Here is a 21,793-nt window from a genome sequence, read left to right on the forward strand (position 1 = left end):
GCTATCTCCTGCCACTTGGAAATCCACACTCTGCTTAGGAGCACCATGAAAAGCCTACACAGGCCTCTGGGGGAGCAGGGAGGACAGGCAGAAAGGCAGGGGGTGGCGCATCAGAGCGCTGCTTCCTCAGTTCCACAACCAGAGACAGGCAGTTGGTGTCTGGGTGCTCCATAGCCACGTACCCTTTCGGTTTGTAGGTTTTAAAAATAAGACGCTGACTCACCCTACATAAATGTTCTTCTTTTAGCATATAATTTGGTAGCAATACCTGAACTAACTCAGGGATACAAGGCAAGGCCCTAGTCTCTGTACTCCCATTTTACCTGCCATTCACATGTAGAAGCTGGGCAGACTGTCTCATCCAAACTAAAGGGCCTAATGGTGTAGGGCCCTGCAGGGTTCCTACTGTGATGATGAGGGACAGAAGTCACTTTGCGGCAAAGTCCACTGTCTCTCATTGACAGCCAACACACATGGTGCCACAGTTTGGTCACCATGAGGCTCTGTGCCATGGACACAGGGCACAGAGTGACAGAATCACCATTGGAAGATGACCCCCGGGGATGTGATGTAGTTAGCAGAGTACTTGTCCAGCATGTATGAAGCCCTGGGCTGATCACCTACAACATAAAGCTGCCATAGTGGTATATGCCGTTAATCCAGCATTTACAGAAGAGAGCAGGAAGATGAGAAGTTCAGGGTCATCCTTGGCTATGTCCTAAATTCAAGGGCAGTCTGGCATTGAGACCCAATCACAAAAAAAAAAAAAAAAAAAAAAAAAAAAAAAACAAAAGATGGCCTCAAACTGGGCAGCAAGGACACATGCACATGGCATTGCTGACCAGAGCTTTGGGAGTCAATGCAATGGGCTCTGCAATGTTGGGTGGCCAGGCATGTGAGGCACCATACAGACCTTGGAGAGATGGACGGGAAGCAGGATCAGGGAGCAGAGATAAGCACAAGACTATTGCAAGGGCCTAGTTTGAAGCACAGAGCCCAGGTCAGTCTGCTGGTGTAAAGAGAGCTCAGGAGTGAAGCAGGGGGAGAGGTGGGCAGGCTGTAGCCTCCTGTTGAGGCCCTTCCACATCTGGCTGATGTGTGACAGGAAGGACCATGTCTCCTAGCAGAATGGGTGCATGTTCCTCATCTGAACATGGAATGCTGACATGAGCCTGGATCTTCTGGGTACTGCACCACGGAGGCACTTCTATAGCATGGGACTAAATCTCCTAAGACTGGAGCAGTGGACAAACGGATCCCGAGGTCTCCAGGTGTCTCTATTTCCTGGCTAGTTTTACCTGATGGGAGAGGAAGGAACACTGCCTCTTAAGATCAAGTTGCAGTCAGACCTGTGGAGCATTTTCTTAATTAGTGACTGATCTAGGAGGATTCAGATCACTGTGGGTGGTGCCATCCCTGGGCTGATGGTCCTGGGTGCTATGAGACAGCAGGCTGGGCAAGCCTTGAGGAACAATCCAGTACGCAAGATTCCTCTGTTCCTTCCCTGCATGAGTTCCTGTCTTGACTGCCTGTGAGGATAAGCTGTGATGAAACGTAAGCACAGTAAGCCCCTCCTCTCCAAGTTACTTTTGGTCATGGTGTTTCATTGCAGCAGTTGTCACCCAACTTAAAATGCAGCCTCAGGGCCGTTCACGGGTCCTTGGAGGGAGGTGCTTTGGGAGGACTGACAGAGCCCCAGAGGTCTGGGTTCTTATCCTCAAGTAACTAAATCATAGGGTGTCACTGCCAGCTGCCAGCAGGGGTGCCGGAACCTGGACCACCTACTGAAGAGCAGCCTGGCTCCTGCTCCCACACCCCAAACTGACCTCCATAATGTCCTTAATGATTGGGGTCCATCGTGAGAGCTGGTAGGTCTGCTCACTGATGCGCTCCTTCCGCTCCGGCTTGCTTCTGCGGCGTAGTGTGGACTGAACACAAGCACATGGAAGGTCAGACTCTGGCCGGGGACACCTGGGTCTCCGTGATCTCTGGAATTCTCTCAAGGACCCTCTTCAGAATTAGCATTGGCAAACAGTAATAAAGGAGAGGTTCGGCCCAGTGGTGCCCCCAAATGTACCTCTTTTTTGTTGTTGTTGTTTTCCTAAATGTACCTCTTTAAGAAACTCTGGGAAGAAGGAAGACTTGAAAAAGTATGGTTTTTTTGGAGTTTTGTTTTTGTTTTGTTTCGTTTTGTTTTTGAGACAGAGTTTCTCTATGTAGCCCTAGCTGTCCTTCTGAGTGCTGGCATTAAAGGTGTACACCACCATACCCAACTCAAAGTATGGTTCTTGAATCATGAAAAATGACAAAGGGGTGGGGCTGTGGTGGTTTGAATCAGAATGGTCCCCATAGACTCGTATATTTAAATGCTCAGTCCTCAGGGAGTAACACCTATTTGAACAGATTAGAAGGATTAAGATGTGGCCTTGTTGGAGGAAGTGTGTTATGGCAGGGGGCTGGGGGGAGCTTTAAGGTTTCAGAAGCCCTTGCCAGGCCCAGTCTCTCCAAAACCACACACGTGTGCTGCCATGCTCTCTGCCATGATTATAATGGAATAAACCTCTGAAATTGTAAGCAAGCCCCAAATTAAATGCTTTCTTTTATGAGTTACCTTGATCATGGTGTCTCTTCAGAACGACAGAACAGTGACTAAGACAGGAACTCAAATATGTAAGTAATGTGACAAAAAAAGCAAGCAAACAAAAGATCAATCCTGGCATGGCAACTCATAGCTGTAATCCCAGCCCTTGAGAGGCTGAAGCAAGGGTATCATGAATTCAAGACAGCCCTGAGCTACAAAGTGAGGCTCTGTCCCAAAAAAGAAACATGGTAATTAAAAATAATTTGCTGTCTGTTAAGGACAACACACTAGTTCGAATTTGACTTGGGTTTCTGCTTGGTGTGCGCAGCATGGGATGCTCTAGGTGAATCAGTTCCACTGTTTTGAGCCTTTTGTGACCGAGGTTCTAAAGACACCAAACCCTACAAGCTGCAGGCCACTGGCCAGGTCAGTGGAACTCAGTCCCTCTTGGAGATCCCTGCTGGCTTTGTGAGCTCTGCTCCATGGGCTGCCTGCCTCCAGCCAGGAGCACTCAGTGGGGCTCCTCCATCTGGTTCAAGGCACTGTGTAAAACAGAGGATCTGCCCACTCTCTCAGAGCACACTGTATAGTCCCTGACCCAAGTCTAATGTGTCCAAAGGTAAGGTCACAGTATGACAGGGGTGATCTGTTCTGGATGAGTCCAGAGACAGCTCAGCTTTAGTGACTATGTGACTCCTGGATACATGTCTAAATCCTGACTTTGAACGCTGTTTCACTGTCCTTTCTCCCCTCATCTCTGATTCTCTCTATCTCCTTCTTCCCTTCTTTCCTTCCCCTCCTCTTCTCTCTCTCCCTCCTTTCTTGAGGCTGAGGGTGGTCCAGAGCTGTATCATAGGGGCGGTCAATCATGAATGCAGCCAGGATACACTATGTCAACCCCACGGTCTCCGTGCCTATAGACTGGCCCTTACATCTGTGACGATGGGCACGCCGAGGTGAGCCATGTTGGTGATGATCTCACTGTCCTCTGGAGGGATCTGGGCATGCTGGATGAGTTTGTTTAGGTTTTCCTCAGTGATACCTGAAAAGCAAGATTCCTGGTCATCACACCTAACCCCTGCCATTCCCACCCCCATAAGCAGAGCCGGTGGCTCCCTTCTCCTCAGCCATCTGCTGAGGTACTGCTCTGTCAGCCACATCTACAGTGGGATCAGAATAACCTTCCATTCTACTGGGACCAGCCTGGGCTGACCACAGGCACCTGCCCCCCCAGTTTGTCTCCATCTGCCCAGCAGTCCTGCCACACTTGCACCCTGCACCAAAGTCACACGAGATGAGAAAGTCTTGTTACCCGTTTTTTTGTACAATGACACAGGCAAAAACAGCTTGTTGCTTGTTTGTTTTTAGACAGGGTCTTGTGTAGTCTAGGCTGGCCTTAGACTTACTTTTGTAGCTAAGGTTGGCCTTGAACACCTGATACCCCTGCCTCTACCTCCCAAAGGATTACAGGCCAAACACCAGTTGTTGAAAGATCTCGATTACTACTGAGATGCAACGTGGAAACATCTGGCAGGCCGAGTGTGAGCAAACTGGCTGGAGTCCGATGGCTCCACCTGTGTCACCCGCTCCTTGCCCACGCAGGACTGCTGGGGGGCATCTGACCTTGTCCCACTGCAGGCCCTGCGAGAGGAGCCTCTTCCCTCCCTACTCCCCCCTTCCAAGGCTTCACATTGGTCTGCACTGGTCGCTCTCCACACTCCTCCTCATTCTCCCCGGATCCTACCGTTCTTCAGGAAGATGTAGAGAAGGATGATGCGGATTTTGTCATAAGTGCTGACGTTCGCATCCAGCAGGATGGGGACAATGGCTCTCATCGGGTCCTTGATTTTCTCCCCCTCAGCATCTGTGCCCATCGCCAGGTCCTGTAGAAAACACACCTTACTAGCCCTGTTTCTGTGACAGTCTAGGCAGGCAGCAGTTCTCGATCTACAGAGAGTTCACCCTCTACAAATGTCTGATTCTGTGGTGTGGTCGGGGCTGGCTGGGAGCAGATCTCCTGCAGCAATGGGCTGACACAGAATCCTAGGATGCCATGCATGAGACCCCTGAGATTTCTTCCCAAAGCAGGCACAGTAACTGGTCACACGGTTTCCAGCACGGATGCCAGGGCATCTGTACCCATGACATACACAACCCAGCCGAGGGACTCAGGGCTTGCTTGCTTCCCACCCATCTCAAGGGGCCTCAGCATGCCTGGATTCTTTCTACTCCGACTTTCCTGGCATGGAAGGGCACACGAAGTTTTAACAACTCTGAGATTTTCCTCTGACTTTAATCTCCCTGTAGCTTTTCAAGGGTGAGGAGAAACAAGAAGGAAGGACTCCCAAGCCTGGAGATGGAGGACAGGAAACTACATGAAAAGGGTGCCTCCTACACCTCACAGGTGAGTGATATCATTCACACGGGGGCAGAGTGCTGCCCTCAGCAAGCCCAGAGCGCCTGACACAGCCACAGCTTTCTCTATAGCTCCTAGGAGGGTACGTGAGGTTCCTTGTCCTCTTAGGACCCTAGGAGTTTACACAAACGGTAACCTCACATTCAGGCATGGTCTGAGGAAGACACAACTCTGCAGGCCTCTTGCCAGCCCCAGGAGATGTATTCTCAGCAGGAAGAAACTAGCACCCCTGCCCATTTTATTTGTTTTTTTGTTTTTGTTTTTTCGAGACAAGGTTTCTTTGTGTAGCCTCAGTGTCCTGAACTCACTTTGTAGACCAGGCTGGCCTCCCTGCCTCTGCCTCCCCAAGCGCTGGGATTACAGGCATGGCTTGTTTTGTTTTTGAGATAGGGTCTCACCATGTAACTCTGGCTGGCCTGGGACACACTATATAGGCCAGGCTGGCCTTGAACTCAGAGATCCTCCTGCCTCTCCCTCCTGAATGCTAGGATTAAAAGTGTGAGCTACCACACCCAGCCTCAACAATAAATTGAAAAAACTTATTGTGTTAATGTGTATGCCATGAGGTCAGAGGTCAACTTGAGAGAGTTGGTTCTCTCCTTCCATCATATAGGTTCCAGGGATTGAACTCATAGATTGTCAGGCTTGGCAGCAAGCACTTTTATCTGCTGAGCTATTTCGCCCTAGAACATACTTTTTCAGCTCACTGAAATGTAACTAATTCATTCTTTGTTGTTGTAGTTTTGTAGTGTTTTAGAGACAAGGTCTCACTATTCAGTCCTAGCTGTCCTGGAATGTGCTATATAGACCGGACTGGCCTCAGACCCACTGAGACAGACCTGCTTCTGCCCCCTGAGTGCTAGGATTACAGGAATGCATCACCACAACTGCTTAATACTTCTTGTATTTTTAGCCACTTTCAAACAATACAAACTGTGTTTCCGAAGTTAATCTGAACTTGCTTCTTACTGGCTAGCACAGTGGTTCTCAACCTTCCTAATGCTGCGACCCTTTAATACAGTTCCTCATGTTGTGGTGACCCCAACCATGGAATTATTTCATTGCTACTTCATAACTATAATTTTGCTACTGTTATGAAGCATAACGTAAATATCTGATGTGTAGGATACCTGATACGCGACTCCTGTGAAGGGTTGTTTGACCCGCAGTGGGGTAGCAACCCGCAGGTTGAGAACCACTGGACTAGACAGCACCTGCTTTCTGAAAGGCTGAGCTCTTGGGGAGAGGATGTGAGTTGAGGAGGAAGCCTGAGAGATGGGTGTACTTTTGAAGGGGGTGGGAGCTGCTTCCCTTCTAACCCAGGCAACTCTACTGAACAGAGCATGCAAACCTACACTGAGCCTCTCACAGCAAGGCAAGGGTGAGGATCTCAGCTCCACACTGAGCATGAGTTGTTTTTCTGTAAAATGAAACTTCCAGCTAAGGCTTCAGAATGGCTTTGGTGGCGGTGTGTGTGCTGGGGTGTCACTACACTGTCCAGGCTGGCCTGAAACCCGTGGTCCTCCTGACTCAGCCTTCTAGGCAGCTGCAGTTACAGGACTGTGCCACTATGTCTGGTACTTCAAAATCGTTCAGCATCTTCTTCTTTCCCTTAGAAGCGGACACATGGAGGCTGAGAGAATGGCTCAGTGTCTGAGGACCTGTTCAGCCTATGTGAGGCCCTCGGTCTGATCTCTTAAGACAGTAGCCAAAGGGATTGAAGTTATAACAAAACAGTTGCCCCACAGTTTAGCAGCTCTGCCACGCTCCTGGTTTTGTTACTCTACAGAAGGTGGAAATGAAGTCAGTGCTATGAGTTAGCTGACAGGGAAAAGGAAGCAGCGGACACCCAATACACCAGCGAGGGCAGAAGCCTGTTTCAACCTCAGCTCCCAGGCCTGTGATTAGCAAGGTTGGGGAGGACACACACTCTGCTGCAGCTCTGGCAGCCCTGGGATCCAATGCTGGTGTGGGGTCACAGGGGGACCAAAACATCAGAACAGAAACATCAGCCATCCCTGCCACTGTCGGGCTCACAACAGGGCTCAGGGCTGTTGCTGTAGAAAAGCAGGGCCTCTGGAAAGAGCCACACATGCAAAATCCAATTGGCACAGCACTCCAGATCCATCTAGGCCCTACCCGCCAAAGCGGAGCCACACTGGCTGCACAGGTGAGACAACCCAGGGTCACAGGCTCTCCCTTCTCTAGATCCTACGGTTCTGGAAGATGTTCAAGGTCAGAGGTTAAAATCCAGTGGGGTGAAGAGGAAGGGCAGCTGCCACACAGAGGGGGAGGAAAGACGATCCTACCTGCTCCACACGGCAGAGCTTGTCCACCGTGCCTTGGTAGTGCTTCATGCAGTCTTCCGCAAGGTGCAGGTGAGTCGAGTACTAGGAAAAGCACAGGAGTCAGTACAGAGACAAGCCCGATTACAGAACGCTGAGTGTTCTCACAAAGGGCACAAAAGATAACGGATGGCTGCGAGAGCGGGGGAAAGCACGGCCTAAGGAGAGGAAGGAGAAATCTTTTAGGCGGTGGAGTGGCATGGGCACACCACCCTCCAGAAGCTACACGCAAGGATGGGTGTGGCACCTGGTAAACACCTGGCAGGAGGGGGATACCGTTCCCCTTTATGATCAGGTCACAGCCCTGACACCTCCTGGCCTTCTCTCACATCAGCCCCTCTGAGGGAGGCCAGCAGCTGTGTGAGGCCAGCCAGCATCAGCTAAAGGCCCTGTAGTGAAGAGCTGAGACCTCGGGTCAACAGCAAGGAGGAAAAAGAAAGGAGAAAGTTGGAGAAGAGGAAAGAAAGCAGCAGAAAACAGTCTCCCTTTCCTTTTTGTCCTAATAAAAACGGAACCTAGGATCTGTCGTTTCATGAGTTGATGGGTGCAGCAGTGGCGAGCAGTTCGGCAGCCTGGCTCTTCTGAGGCAGCCAGTCTGGGGTCTCCATACCTTGCTGAGCTCCTTCTGGTACTGGGGCATTTTCTTCAGCATCTGGGATAGGTCCCGCATGGTGGTCTAGGAGGAAGGAAGCACAGTGTCACTAGACCCAACAAAGCCTTGTGAAGCTGGAGGGCACGTGGCAGGTTGGCAGCCATATCAGACTTCACAAGTGTCCACTCAAGGACTCCAGTGTATTGATCCGAATGTCACAACTGTCTTTAGGTGGAGAAGTAAACCCTGAAGCTCAGTTGTTAACTTTTTAATTATGTATTTTTTTATTTTTATTATACATACTTAAAACATGTATTTAGTTATATGTCTGTGTGTGGGTTGTACACAATTGAATGTAGGTGTCTGTGGAGGCCAGAGGGAATCAGATTTCCTGGAGCTAGAGTTACAGGCAGTTCTGAGCTGATATGGGTTCTAGGAATTGAACTTGGATCCTCTGTAAGAGCAATAATTGTTCTTAATTACTGAGCCATGTCTCTAGCCCTTTAAATTATATTTTAATTAATTGTGTGCATGTATACAAGTACACATGCATGAATATCACAGCACACTTAGAGAAATCTCAGGGGACAGCTTGCAGGAGTCATTTTTTTCCTCTGACACGTACATTCCAGGAACTGAACTCAGGCAAGGGCCTTTACCTGCTGACCATCTTGGTTGGGATTAAAGGTTAGCACCACTATGTCTGGCTGGGTACAACATTTCTAACAGAGTAAGAGAAGGCCAGAGCCAGGAGTGATCTCAGTAGGCCGGGTTAGAATTCTAAGTCTACCCAAAGCTAAAGAATTCTCCTGATTCTTCTGGCTTAAGATCAGTTATGCTCCTAAATGGTAAATCTTAACCTGCCAGATATGAGCAAGCAGCTCTTCACAAACACGGAAAGATGGGGCCTCCAGAAAGGATCTGTCTGTTGTGCTGGGGATTAAACCCAAGGTCTGTGCATGCTAAATAAGTGCACTGTCACTGAGCCACACACTCATGCCCCAAATACAAATCTTAAAGGCAAAACCAAAGTAGACAGTTTAGTAAAGGGAGAAACGTGACCCCACTCACTCCCTAGTGGGACACATAAAAGGCAGGGGCTGGGCACTGGTACGGCTTACCTTCTCCCCAGAGCATCAGGGCATCAGTCTGGTTTACTGACCCCCAGGGTTCAGGGGCACTGGCATGACTTACTGACCCCAGGACTTCTGGACACCAGCAGGCTTACCTTCTCTCCGGTATTCATCCTCTTGCTAGAGGAAAAGTCCTTCAGAGACCGGGTGACTTCCCTGCAAAATGGGGAGCAGGGAGCTACGCTCAACACAGTGCCTGGGGCTCTCTGCAGAGAACCATGAAGCCACGTGGAGCCTTCCTTGGGACTAAGTGGCAATTCTCTTCCCACTGAAGTATGCCTTTAAAGTGAAAGGCACACGCGGTGCTAATTGACACTCTAAGCCACTGGTCTCCGGGGCAGTGTGTGTCGGATGATTCAAGGACAAAGGGGACAGTGCCAGACTGTCTACTTGTGTTTATTTTCTTTCTTCCTTTCCAAATGCACGCAAATTGAAACATTCATGTTTTATGTCTGGAAGATGCAAATATGTGTAGCATACAACTAATTCATAAATAAATTTAATGGCAGGAAATATGGGTCAGAATTTCCTTCCCAAAATCGGGCATGGTGGCACACAACTTTAATTCCAGCAGAGGTAGGGGGATCTTTGGGTTTGAGGCCAGATTGTTCTACAGAATGAGTTCCAGGGCAGCCAGGGCTACACAGAGAAACCCTGTCTTGAAAAACCAAACCAAAATCACTCCCTACTAACAACAAAATCACCTCCTACTAAAGCCAGGAAAGGGCTCTACAACTAAGCCACATCCCAAGCCTATGGATTACTATTTCTTTTTTTGTTTGTTTGTTTGGTTTTTTTGTTTTGTTTTTCAGAGACAGAGTTTCTCTGTAGCCCTGGCTGTCCTAGAACTCACTATGTTGATTAGACTGGCCTCCAACTCAGAGATCCGCCTGTCTCTGCCTTCTAGAGTGCTTCGATTAAAGGCCACCAGAGCCTGGCGACAGATGGATTGTTTTTGTTTTCTTAAACATATTTATTTGTTGTTTATAAAGCATTCTACCTACACACCAGAAGAGGGCACAAGATCTCACTATAGATGGTTATTGTTGCTGGGAATTGAACTCAGAACCTTGGGAAGAACAGCCAGGGCTCTTAACCTCGGAGCATCTCTCCAGCCCCAAGGGGTAGATTTTTTTAAGTTACTGGGGCTGGAGAAGCATACGTGCAAGCGACTGGAAAGACCTGTCAGTCTTGGTCAGCATGCTGGCAACTTTGCCAAGGGGATGAGCTCACCGCCCAAGTGGCTGGGTGAGCATGGCCACCCCCAGCCCAGGGTCAAGGGCCACCCTGGGGAAGGTCAACAGGGTTCTTACTGGGACACCTCTGCAATGTGCTTATGGCGTAGCGCAATCCACAGGTCATCGTCCTCATCCAGGAGCACCTCCTTCACGCGAGCCTCTCCAATGCCACTGGTCTCATACCTGGAGGAAACAGGGCTTGGGTAGGGCCGGCGTCCCCGTGGTACATCCTGTGTGCCCTTTGGATATTTTGTTTGTTTCTTGACACAGGATTTCATGCATCCCAAGCTAGCTTCAGACTCCCTAAACAGCTAAGACTGGCCTTGAACTCTTGGTCCTCCTGCCTCCACCTCCCTCCACCTCCAGGGTGGGATTACAGGTGTGCACCCTCACACCAAGATGTCCCCTTTGGCTTCTAAGGATAACACTTGTTTTCTTGGTTGCCAGGTGAGCCCAGGTGTGCCTCATACCACCACTGGCCTCCTGATGGTGGCAGGCCAGGTCTGGGACAGCACAAAATGAGTAATTCCCTGTGCAAGGAGAAAGCTCTCTGCTCAAAGCCAACAATTTGGGAGCTGTGCTTTAACCCTTCAGAGCTGGAGGCACGGGGCCTGCAGCAATTATATGTGAATCTAGAGTTACACAGAGAATGAAGACTAATGTCTTTTTGCCCCTCTTTGGGAAAGGGCAGGGTTACATCTGCAATTGTTAGGTGTCTGAAAGTTTCCAGAAGCCTCTGCAATGGGTCCTTATGATAGTATTACACACGGAATCATGAATGGCCAGTGGAGGCACGAAACCCAGGAATCAAAAGGGAGAAGGGCTGAAAACCATGCAGAGTCTTCAGTTTTAAATTAATTAATTGATTAAGACTGGGTGCCTCTATGCAGTCCATACATAGTGGCTGTACATAAGTAGGAACCTGCTTATGTGGATCAGGCTGGCCTTAAGCTCAGAGACCCTCCTACCTCTGTCACCTGAGTGCTGGGATTGAAGTGTGGCACCACATCCAGCAGAACCTTCAGGTTTTTTTAAAGATGTATTTATTTTATTTTATGTGTATGAGTGTTTACCTGCATGCATGTATGTGTACTATATGTATGCCTGGTGCTCACAGAGGCCAGAAGAAGGTGTCAGTTCTCCAGAAATTGGAACTACAGACAGTTTCATGTGGGTGCTGGGAACTGAACCCTGTTCTCTGAAAAAGTAGCAAGTGCTCTCAACCACTAGACCGTCTCTCCAGCTCTAGAATCATTTATCCTAGAATTATTTTATTTGTTTATGGTTTTGTTTGTTTGTTCACGCATGCACCTGGAGCCTGTGGAGGCCAGAAGAGGACATCAGATCCCCTGGGACTGGAATTATAGTTGTTAGCTACCATGTGTGCTGGAAATCAAACTCAGGGCCTCTGGAAGAGCAGCTGCTGAGCTTAACCACTGAGCCATTTCTCCAGCCTGAGAACCTTCATTTTAAAGCCATTCATTGTTGTAAGATAGATTCTTGTAGTGAAAGTTTTGGTTTCTTTTAAAACTCAGTTATGTAAACAGGCTTTTGTTTTAATCCCAAGTGTGGGAAATGAAGCTGCTTTTAGTTTAGTCACTGCAGATGGCTTTCTCATGAGGGGTATGATCTTTGCCACCTGGAGATAGTTTAATTCTGAGGACTCGGATAGGGTATAAATACCAGAGCCCAGAGTGAAGAAAGAGGCTTGGAGGAGATGGACAGAAGAGGAAGAAGGCTGCTTGTTCATCCTGCTGCATTTGGTATTTTCAGTTGCTGGACTGCTAGCTATCCGGACAATTGAGATTGGTATTTTCCCAAAAAAACCCAACAACCCTAACCAGCCGGAACTAAGTCTAAAGAGGTCTATGTCCCCTGTCCCTTCTAACCTTCTTTCTCTCCTCCCTAGGGGCAGGGGCAGGGGCAGGGGAGACTGTAAGGGGGTAGAGGCATTAAGGAACCCCAAATAAAATAAAGCCTAAAAACCAGCACCCACAGGGTCTCACACTAAGTCATCCAGACTGGCCTCAAATCAGGCCCCTCTTGTCCTCAGGCTCCCAAGTGCTGGGATCACAAGCAGGTAGTAGTTTTATAATGAAGAAAGCAGTGCCACAGAATGGAATATTTTTGCCACAATCATATTTTGTGATCTGTAATTAAGAACTTTCAATTCTGAATAATACACACATAAAACCAAGCTGTCAACACATCTTAGAAGCTATACACTGAAGAGATGTGAGCTATTAAAAAAAAAAAAAAAAAAAAGACCCAAACCAGGAGTGGTGGTACACACCTATAATCCCAGCACTCGGAGAGGCAGGAGCAGGGCTCTGGGAATTCGAGCCAGCCTAGTCTACAAATCGAGTCCAAGGCTACACAGAGAAACCCTATTTTGAACAAAACAAAACAGCAACAACAAAAAGACCCAATGTTCTGTCCTGTCAGCAAGCACCTAGAAATGCCACCTGGATTGGGGAAACCCACAGAAAACTTCCAAAGAAACTGTATCAATACACATACTTTTCCTAATATTAAAAAATTCTTTTTGGAGGCCTGGAGAAATGGCTCAGTGGATAAAGCACTTGCCACAAGAGTTCGAGGACAAGAGTTCAGACACCCAGAGCCCACATAAATGTAGGGCAGGCATGGTAGCCATCTATGATCCAGCACTAGGATGGCAGAGACAAGGGGATACCTGGGGTAATTGGAAAGGTAGACAGCAAAAACTGACAAGCTCTAGGGTCAGTGAAAGACCTTGCCTCATAAGGTAGAAAGTGATAAAAGATGACATCCAATATCAATTATGGGCCTATCCTTGAGCACACACAAGCCCCCCCCCAAATATGTATATCATGCATGGCATGTATACATACTATACACACATACAAAAAGAGAAAAATAAAAAAAAAATCACAAAAACATCCTTTTTCTTAGTCAGAGGAATTCCATTTCCTGCAGAGCTAGTCATTGTGGACCCCGTCACTTAATACTTACTTGTAAACGTCATTTTCAATAGGTAGCAGGTCATAACTCATGGCCTGAAAAGTCAATTCATGAAGCACAGGGGAGCTGGGGTCAAAGCCACGATCCAGGATCAGGAGCTGGGACCGTGCCTTGTCAGGACCCTGGCAAGACACAGGAAGATGCTTCAGAAACCACCCAACCAACTAGTGGAGCCTCTTTGCAGTAAGAAGAGAGCTCTGGGGAGCAATCCCACCAAAACAGCAATGGGCGCCATGCCGGCTGCTTGACAAGCACTCCAGCAATTCCAGGTGAGGCAACCGTCTACTATGGGCCTTCTCACAGCTGGGGCCAAAGGAAGCTTAGGCAACAGAACACCAGTTTATGACAAATACGGTGGCCAGCTCTTTGGAGTGCTCGACACTGAGGGGTACAAGCACTAACGGAACAGCTGTCTAGGGAATCAGCTAGGAATATGCTACGTAAGCACACACTCTGGCCACTGACTGAGCCCTAGCCCCCAGCTCTGTATCTTGATGGCAGCGCTGGTTACACGAACCCACACATGTGTTAAAAGTGCACACATGAAGTACATGCAAACCCCAGGCTGAGGTGTGAAGCCTGCACCACCGTCGACTTCCTGCCTGGTGAGTTCCCTGGACGTTCAAGGCTGAAGCTGGGAGTCCTAGCAAGCATGAACCAGCTGGCCACCCTAGCCATGCGGAGCATTTCTGCACCAGCCTGCCCCCGGGTCACAGGGCATGTCACTGGAGACAGGAAGACCAGCCCTCACATATGCTCGGTGAGCTGCGGGGGCCATGTGGAGCCAGGGTCTTACTGACCCATAAACACAGCTTACTCAGACTGAGAACCCCGCGTGGTCTGGCCAGACTCACCTCCCCCATTGTTGGGTCATCAGCCTTGTAAGCGTCCAGCTTGTCCTGGATCAGCTGAGCCAGCAAGGCGTTGTCCTTGTATTCCCTGACAAATGGAGAAAGGCAGAGGGTGAGCCACCTGTGCACCCAAGTAACGTGCCAAGTGCAAGGGCCTCCAGGCAGCACGCAGGGCACGGCAGGAGGACAGGGAGGTGGGGGCATGGGCTATATTAGGATTTTTACAGTAGGAATGTACCCACGGATGTGAGGCATGGTGGCACTTGGGAGGGTGAGGAAGGCCAGCCACTGCGAGTTTAAGGCCAGTTTGGCCTGCACAGTAAGATACTATCTCAAAAGTAAACAAACAAATAATACATTACATATGTACTTTAAAGAGGAAAATGAAATACGCAGCTCAGTGCCCAGCCCATAAATGATCTTTCTCGTTCCTTCTTTAGCCTACATAGAAGCAGTATCTATAGTTTGGTTTTTCAAAACAGGTTTTCTCTGTGTAGCTTTGGCTGTCCTGGAACTCTGTAGACCAGACTGGCGTCAAACTCAGGGACCTACCTACTTCTGCCTCCTGAATGCTGGGATTAAAGGCATGCACCAACATGTCCAACACTATATCTTTTTTGTAGATTCAAAGACTAGGGACTAGAGAGATGAATCAGCAGTTAAGAGCACTGGCTGCTTTCCCAGAGAACCTGGGTTCAATTCCCAGCACCCACATGGCAGCTCACAACTGTCTAATTCCAGTCCCAGGGGATCTAACAACCTCACACAGACATATGTGCAGGCAAAACACCAATGCACATAAAAACAAATCATTTTTTAAAGATTTATTTATTTATTATGTATACAGAGTTCTGCCTGCATGTATACCCGCATGACAGAAGAGGCCACCAGATCTTACTATAGATGGTTATGAGCCACCATGTGGTTGCTGGGAATTGAACTCAGGACCTCTGGAACAGTAGACAGTTCTCTTAACTTCTGAACTATCTCTCCAGATCCAAAACAAATCATTTAAAAAAATTTCCAAAGACTGTGCCCTTCAGAAAGTTATCCACCCACCCCTAACCCCTCCCTCCTCTGGCACCCCTTTCTCTTTTATCTGAGAGCAATCTGGAACTCCTGATTTTCTGCCTCAGCCTCCCAAGTGTTGAAATTTCAGATGTGCCCACCATGCCTGAATTTGTATTTTTACTTTCAAAACTATCATCTACAAAGATGATGTTGGTTCGAAAATATTTCAAAGATTAAAAATTAGGAAATGTGGTTTGCAGTGGCACAGAAAATCATTGAAAGAGCTTATTTATTTATTATTTTGTGAAAATGTGTGTCGAGGCATGTGAGCCTGGCACATGAATGAGTCCAAAGACATCTCACCTTCCATCTTCTCATGGGTTCTAGGGATTGAACTCAGGTATTTGTGGGACACAAAAGATGCCATCCAGAGCAGCTTCCTTACCCCCGATACCGCACAGCTGGGTACTCCTTCAGGGTGGCACACAGGGTCGCAATCTGCTCTGCCAGGCGTTCCAGTATCGGATTCTTCATCTGAGCCTTGTGAGGGCTGTAGAAGCTTTGGAAGGAGTCAGCGGAGTCCAGGGAATACACCTAGGGGTAAAAAACAACCAAACACCCAAAACAAAATAAAACAAAACAAAAAACCACATCAGGGGATGTAGGGCCTAGTGAGCTGCTGGGGCATCCACCGTCACCCTGGTGGCCAGGCACTTCAATTCTAAGTGACCATAACGCCCCTGCTCCCAAGGAGTCTGTCGCTTAAGATAGACATTAAACACAATGGAAGTAAGATAAACTGCTAAGGAAAGAATGCCCTGGATGGCAGGGGGCGGGGGGTGGGAGGGGTGCCTGGACTCATGGGGGAAGGAGGGTTCGAGGAGGTGAGGTGTTTCCTGGCAGCAGCAGACTTCCGTGAGGAGGGAAGGGTGATGCTGAGGACCTTTGGGTGTGTGCACCTGGGGTGTCTGATGAGCAGTGCCAGAGGAGGTCACTGCAAAGTTCATAGGCCAATTTCAGTTTGCTTTCAATAAACAAAGGATGATCTGGAGATAGTGCCACAACTGTGGGCAAATAAGGGAGCTTTTTATAGGCTTAATAATACCCTGTCTTCGGCAAACTCTAAGTACTCTCCTCCTCCTATTCCTCCCACCTTGTTTTGTAAAGGGCTGTGGAAATTAGAATTCTCTCTTTAAGACCGAGTGCACCAACTATCAGGTTCTCTCAAGTTCACACTTGGGTAAACTTCCTAGACCTCTTTTAAAAGTGATTTATTATTATTATTATTATTATTATTGCTAGGAATACAGGTGTGGGCCACCACATTCAATCTGTAAATACCCAACTCAAGGTTTGTGCATTTGAGGCAAACACTCTAACAACTGGGCTACATCTAGCCCTCCCCTAATAGGCTATTCTGTGGTTCTAGGAGCTGATCTATAATGATCCAGTATACATCTTTCATCACTCAGAATGGATACAAATCCTGTGGCTGTTGATTCCTTTTGCTAGGAGAAAACATTTGGACAAGCCCTAAAAATACTCAAATATGCTTCATATTTTCTTTCAATCAGCTTTACCTTTGAGGACCTAAAGCTTTATTTCCTCCACGGAGAGGACTTTGCTGTTGGAACCTTTGGGTGAGGGTGAATGAAGTGCTAACAGCTGATGGTGGAGGTGACCATCTGTTCTCTCAGCACATGACAAGCTGGGGTTATTGCCAATAAAAACAGACTCCTTTGCGGCAGATGGGCCCTCTGCTCTCTGCCCTTCCTCTTCTTCCCTCTTGTATGAACAGCTACTTTAGGTTATTCAAGGAGCCAGTGAAAAGGAGTGAGCAATGACCAATGGTGACCACGGGGCACAGTGACCAATAAAAAGTCAGTAAGAGCAGGTGAATGAGATGATGACATCAGGCAGACAGCAAGCCAGCCCATTTCCCTTAAATAAGCACCCGCACAGAACACGTCATTTGGCAGTTCAGGCTGTGATCCTTCCCTCCCAAACTCTGATGGAATAGCTGTGAAACAGACCACACCTGGGACTCATAGGGGAGAAATGCAATGTTGATTTCCGTCAGCGTCTTGATGACTTTGGCTGCTCGGGATTTTACCAGCTCGTTAAACAGGGCATCTGGACATGCTACAAGAATGACAAAAGACAAGGGGGTTGCCAGCTCAGTCAACAACCATGATATCACTGCGCCTTTCATTCCACTCAGACTTTTAAAAAGGCACCTAGTAATAAATTCATCCTGTCCTCAGATATCCAGCACCCTGAGGTAAAGAAATGGAAAACTACCTGAAGGCCCTCGACACAGTAAATGGCAACAGACTGAGATACACAAGCTAATAAAAACTATTTGTTGATCCCAGGGAAAGGAGAGCAAACAGCAGAGCTCATTAAGAAAGGGTGAGGAAGAAAGCATCACGTACCTGATATGTTTATGAAAAAGAGACACGGGGCACCTGAGAGCACCTGAGGCCACTGGTGGGTCATGATGCCCTGCAGACCATGGGAACAGCTTGAGGTGCCAGGGGCATCTTACTGGTTGGTGGCCACCAGTGCTGTGCTCTCTGCTTCTTTTTCATCAGCAAGAGTATATTCCTTGCTACTCCCTTTCTGTATTGTCAGGGGTGGCTGTGGGGTTACCCCAGGGATAAGATCAGGTGAGGCCTATACACTTTCTCTCTGGAGCTACTCCACTAACAGCTTATCCATACGAAAATCAGCACAACATCAGAAAGACGACTCTGGGAGAACTGGTTGGAACTGTTGTGGTCTGAAGACCTCACAGAAACAGCCCACAGGCTACAGAGACATCTGAACTGTATAATGAAGCACCACGGATGATGTTCTCAGCAGGAAGCCCTCTGTTCTCAGAGGAGGAGCTTGGTGGGCTATTTTTCATCAGAAAAATTACTTCTTCTGGTAGTGTGTGTGTGTGTGTGTGTGTGTGTACACCTGTGCATGTGTGTCTTATACTGTTCATCTTCTGAAGGGAAGATCGCATAAGTACAGTACAACCTCTTTCTTTTGCTGCCCCGCCCTGCCCCGGGCTCAGTGGAGCTGTGAGGAAGTGCTGCCCTGGGCATGGGAGCAGCTTGGGGCACTTACAGTCTGTGAAGAACACATGCGCAGCCCGATATTTAGCAGTTGGCGGGTCCTTAAAGTCACTGATGAGAGAGTGGACAGACTGTGAACAGGAAAAGGGGGGGAGGCATTAATTTCAATTGTAAAAGCCAGTGCAACGCATGTCTGACCGAATCCTCTGGTTTCACTGCACTGCAGCAAGGGTTTCTGACGTGCGACTCCAACACTCCCGTTTGATCACAGCCAGGCTCTGAGCACTCAAAGGCAGGATTATTCCAGAACATGGTTCACTACAAAGTGACAGTGTCAGTGCCACTGGAACCTGGACCCACAAAACTGCTTATTTCTTCCAGAAGACTCACATCGATGGTGCTCTGGCAGTTTAGCTAAGAAACTTACCTGAAAGCCAGTTTTTAAAAGTGAGAACAACATGCGACAATTAGGGGATTTATATATATAAAAGAGCCCTAAGGGCTTCTATTGCTGTGCTAAAATACCATGACCAAAAGCAACTTGAAGAAGAAAGGATTTACTTCTTCTGCTCCCAGTTTTATAGCACTGTCACTGAGGGAAGTCAGGGCAGGACCCTGGAGACAGGAGCTGAGGCCGAGGCTGTGGAGGAGTGCTGCTGACTGCCTAGCTCTCTTGCTCAGCTACTTTTAAAATACATACTATCAGGGCCCACTTGGGCCTGGGCGTGGCACTGCCTACACTGGCTGGGCTCTCTCACATTAGTCATGCCCTACAGGCTTGCCTGGAGATCATCTGGTGGAGGCATTTTCTCAATTGAAGTTCCCCTAAAGTGTGTCAAGTTGACAAAACAAACAAACAAACGAACAAAACAAAAACCAAACAAACAAAACACCTGGCAGCAGCTATCAGCCAAAAGGAAGGAGATGGTCCTAGTACGGATCTGATCTGAACCAAGAGGGACAAATCTGAGTACAAGCTAGAGACTGAAGAAATAACCCCCAAAACGTAACACGCCAAAGCCTGGAGGTAGCTCCACCTGGAGAGCATGGGGGAACTAGAATGCTGAGAGGGGTGTCGGGCGCCAGCACTGGCTTTCGACTCCGCACTGCTGCTGCATTTCCTGAGGCTCACTGCATGCACAAGGGCTGCCACCCTGCCTGCCTCTGACAACATGCTTCAACAGAGCAGTGTGTTAAATGCATGCTTAACCTAGAAATGTCAGGTGCTCTGTGCCGGAGCCTAAGCCCCAGGTCTCAGCCTGAGCAGCTAACACTGAGGGATTTACCTTCTCAGACGGGGTGATGAGGTACACAGCCTCCAGGCTGGGGAGCGGCTCTCTGCGCTTGTTGATGTCCTCCACAACTAGACAGAGACACGGCCCAGAGTTACTCAGAAAACTACAAGCCAGCCAGCCAGCTCTCAGACTGGCACAGACAAGACTGCAGAGAGCCCCTGCCCCTTCTTTAAGCACCATGCTCCCTGGAAATGAAGCCTGAGATGTTAGAAATTCTGAAATCTTGCCATAGCAAGTTCTGCACACTTCAGCTAACATCCTTTGACCTGTTCGGAGAGGAAGGCTGCCAAGGACAGACCCTTTGCCCCTTCAGTCTCTTTTCATCTAAAGGACTCCCTAGAATTCCCTTCAAATTCCATGATGGGTTTATCTGTCAACAGCTGTCTTGAGCTGGAGATTCGGATCATGGTGTAGAGCACTTGCCAGGCGCACATGTGACCCAGGGTTCAACCTACAGCTCTGTGGACCAAACCAAGCAGGTGCTTTCCTATGCATTCCTAATAAAGCGCTGCAAATACATTGTCCATGAGACTGCACTTCTTCTAAGAGCTCCAAGATGAAGCAAAGCCAGAGACTTTGTTTCACATTATTTTCTTTATAGACACGAGCTGGTAATGTAGACCAGGCTGGCCTTGAATTTAGGGTCCCTCCTGCCTCTGCCTCCTGAGTGCTGGTATTACAGATGTGAGCCACCATACCAGGCTGGCCCAAATGATTACATAGCCAGCACTTTACTGACTGAGCTATCTCCTCAGCCATTTTCTTCTGTCGCTTCTATTTAACAGATTCAGTAGTTAAACTGTTAGCAGTAAGTGGCTGCTTGTTTCTATTGCGGTAAGACGCTGTAGGGTAACCATTCTACAATCCCTCCCCCTTTTTAACACAGCATCTCACTTGTAGCCCAGGCTGGGCCCAAACCTCACTATATAGCCCAGACTATTCTTGAATTTACGGTAATCTTGGTAATCTTCTTGACTCCTGAGTCTTGAAATTACAGGCATGTGCCACAGCATCTAATTAACCATTCTCCTTTTGTTTCTAATTGCTTTATATTTGTTTGCTTATTGTCTGAGTTAGTGTGTATGTGTGTATGTAACACATGGATGTCAAAGGAAAACCTATGGAAGTTGGTTCCCTCTTTCTACCATATGGGTAACAGGGGTCAAACTAGGTTATCAGACTTGGCAGCAAATGTCTTTGCCCACCAAGCCGTACCATCGGCTCCAACCTTTCTACACTGGATGGGTGTTTTGACTGTTTCCATATGGGCCTCCAGTGAGCAACAGTCTGTGCACACTCCTGTTCATGCTTGCTCAGCACTGAGCTGGTTCAGAATCCACATCTAACTCAGAGCCTTCTGGGTCACAAGGCGCGCACACCTTAAACTTTCTTGCATAGTGCCAAGTACTTTTTGGAAGAGCTGAACCGACAGACATTCTCCTGAGCCAGTGAGGGTGCTGGGAATTGAACCTGGATCCTCTGAAAGAGTAGCATACACTTCCAACCAGCGAAGCATCTCTCCCCTGTCTTTCTTCTCTATCTAGCTCTTCTATTTGGCATTCCCTCAGCCTGCACTTAAGGAGTAACGAATGCTGCATTGCGTGGGGGCTCCAATCAGGAACAGGCGCTTCAGGCGCCACAGGGGCTTACAGTCCCACCACACGGGCTGCAGGAAGCATCTAAAGTCACAGGGCAGTAATGGATAGGGAGGGGACAGCATGCTGCAAGGGAAGGCGACAGTGCCGTGCTCACTTGTGATCCCCTCGGTCATGATGTCTGTCATCTTGCAACAGGAGGACAGCATCCTCATGCTTAACTGGTCCACCACCAGCACCTGGAAGAAAGAGAACCGCTCAGGGATGCACCGTTCCTGCCCTCATTCTCTCACTGGCTTCCTGTAGGAGGCTTCCAAATGATTACTCAGAATAAACCAGGTACGGTGGCACACGCCTGTAATCCCAGCACTCAGGCAGGCAGAGACAGGTGGATCTCTGTGAGTTAGAGGCCAGCCTGGTCTATAAAGTGAGTCCAGAACAACCAAAGCTACACAGAGAAACACTGTCTCAAACAAACAAAACAAAACAAAACAAAACTTCTCAGAATGGAGAATGCGGGAGAAGCCATTCCCCATGGCCCACAGGCATGCTGGGATGCAAGCTTGCTTTTACTCCCCAAGTTCACCTTCTAGACAATAGTGTTTATCCTCACTGACCTCATAAGCATTTATACAAAATGAAATAAGAAGAGGAGGGAGCCATGTACG

At 48.3% G+C, this 21,793-nt stretch overlaps 1 protein-coding gene across 2 annotated transcripts in view; it reads right to left on the reverse strand.

The window, feature by feature from the left end:
- Stxbp1 (syntaxin binding protein 1) overlaps window positions 1-21,793 on the reverse strand; it is a 58,881-nt gene that overhangs the window by 11,023 nt on the left and 26,065 nt on the right. For both annotated transcript variants that reach the window (XM_021661695.2, XM_021661777.2), the window contains exons 3-16: window positions 21,283-21,364; window positions 19,522-19,598; window positions 18,288-18,366; window positions 17,209-17,312; window positions 15,616-15,764; window positions 14,163-14,247; window positions 13,300-13,430; window positions 10,381-10,488; window positions 9,163-9,223; window positions 7,953-8,018; window positions 7,307-7,387; window positions 4,326-4,464; window positions 3,514-3,623; window positions 1,827-1,928 (exon numbers count right to left, since the gene is read on the reverse strand). In XM_021661695.2, coding sequence (XP_021517370.1) covers window positions 1,827-1,928; window positions 3,514-3,623; window positions 4,326-4,464; window positions 7,307-7,387; window positions 7,953-8,018; window positions 9,163-9,223; window positions 10,381-10,488; window positions 13,300-13,430; window positions 14,163-14,247; window positions 15,616-15,764; window positions 17,209-17,312; window positions 18,288-18,366; window positions 19,522-19,598; window positions 21,283-21,364 — 1,374 coding nt within the window. The remainder of the gene's footprint in view (window positions 1-1,826; window positions 1,929-3,513; window positions 3,624-4,325; window positions 4,465-7,306; window positions 7,388-7,952; window positions 8,019-9,162; window positions 9,224-10,380; window positions 10,489-13,299; window positions 13,431-14,162; window positions 14,248-15,615; window positions 15,765-17,208; window positions 17,313-18,287; window positions 18,367-19,521; window positions 19,599-21,282; window positions 21,365-21,793) is intronic.

Source organism: Meriones unguiculatus, chromosome 8 (genome assembly GCF_030254825.1).
Source record: "Meriones unguiculatus strain TT.TT164.6M chromosome 8, Bangor_MerUng_6.1, whole genome shotgun sequence".
Taxonomy (NCBI): Eukaryota; Metazoa; Chordata; class Mammalia; order Rodentia; family Muridae; genus Meriones; species Meriones unguiculatus.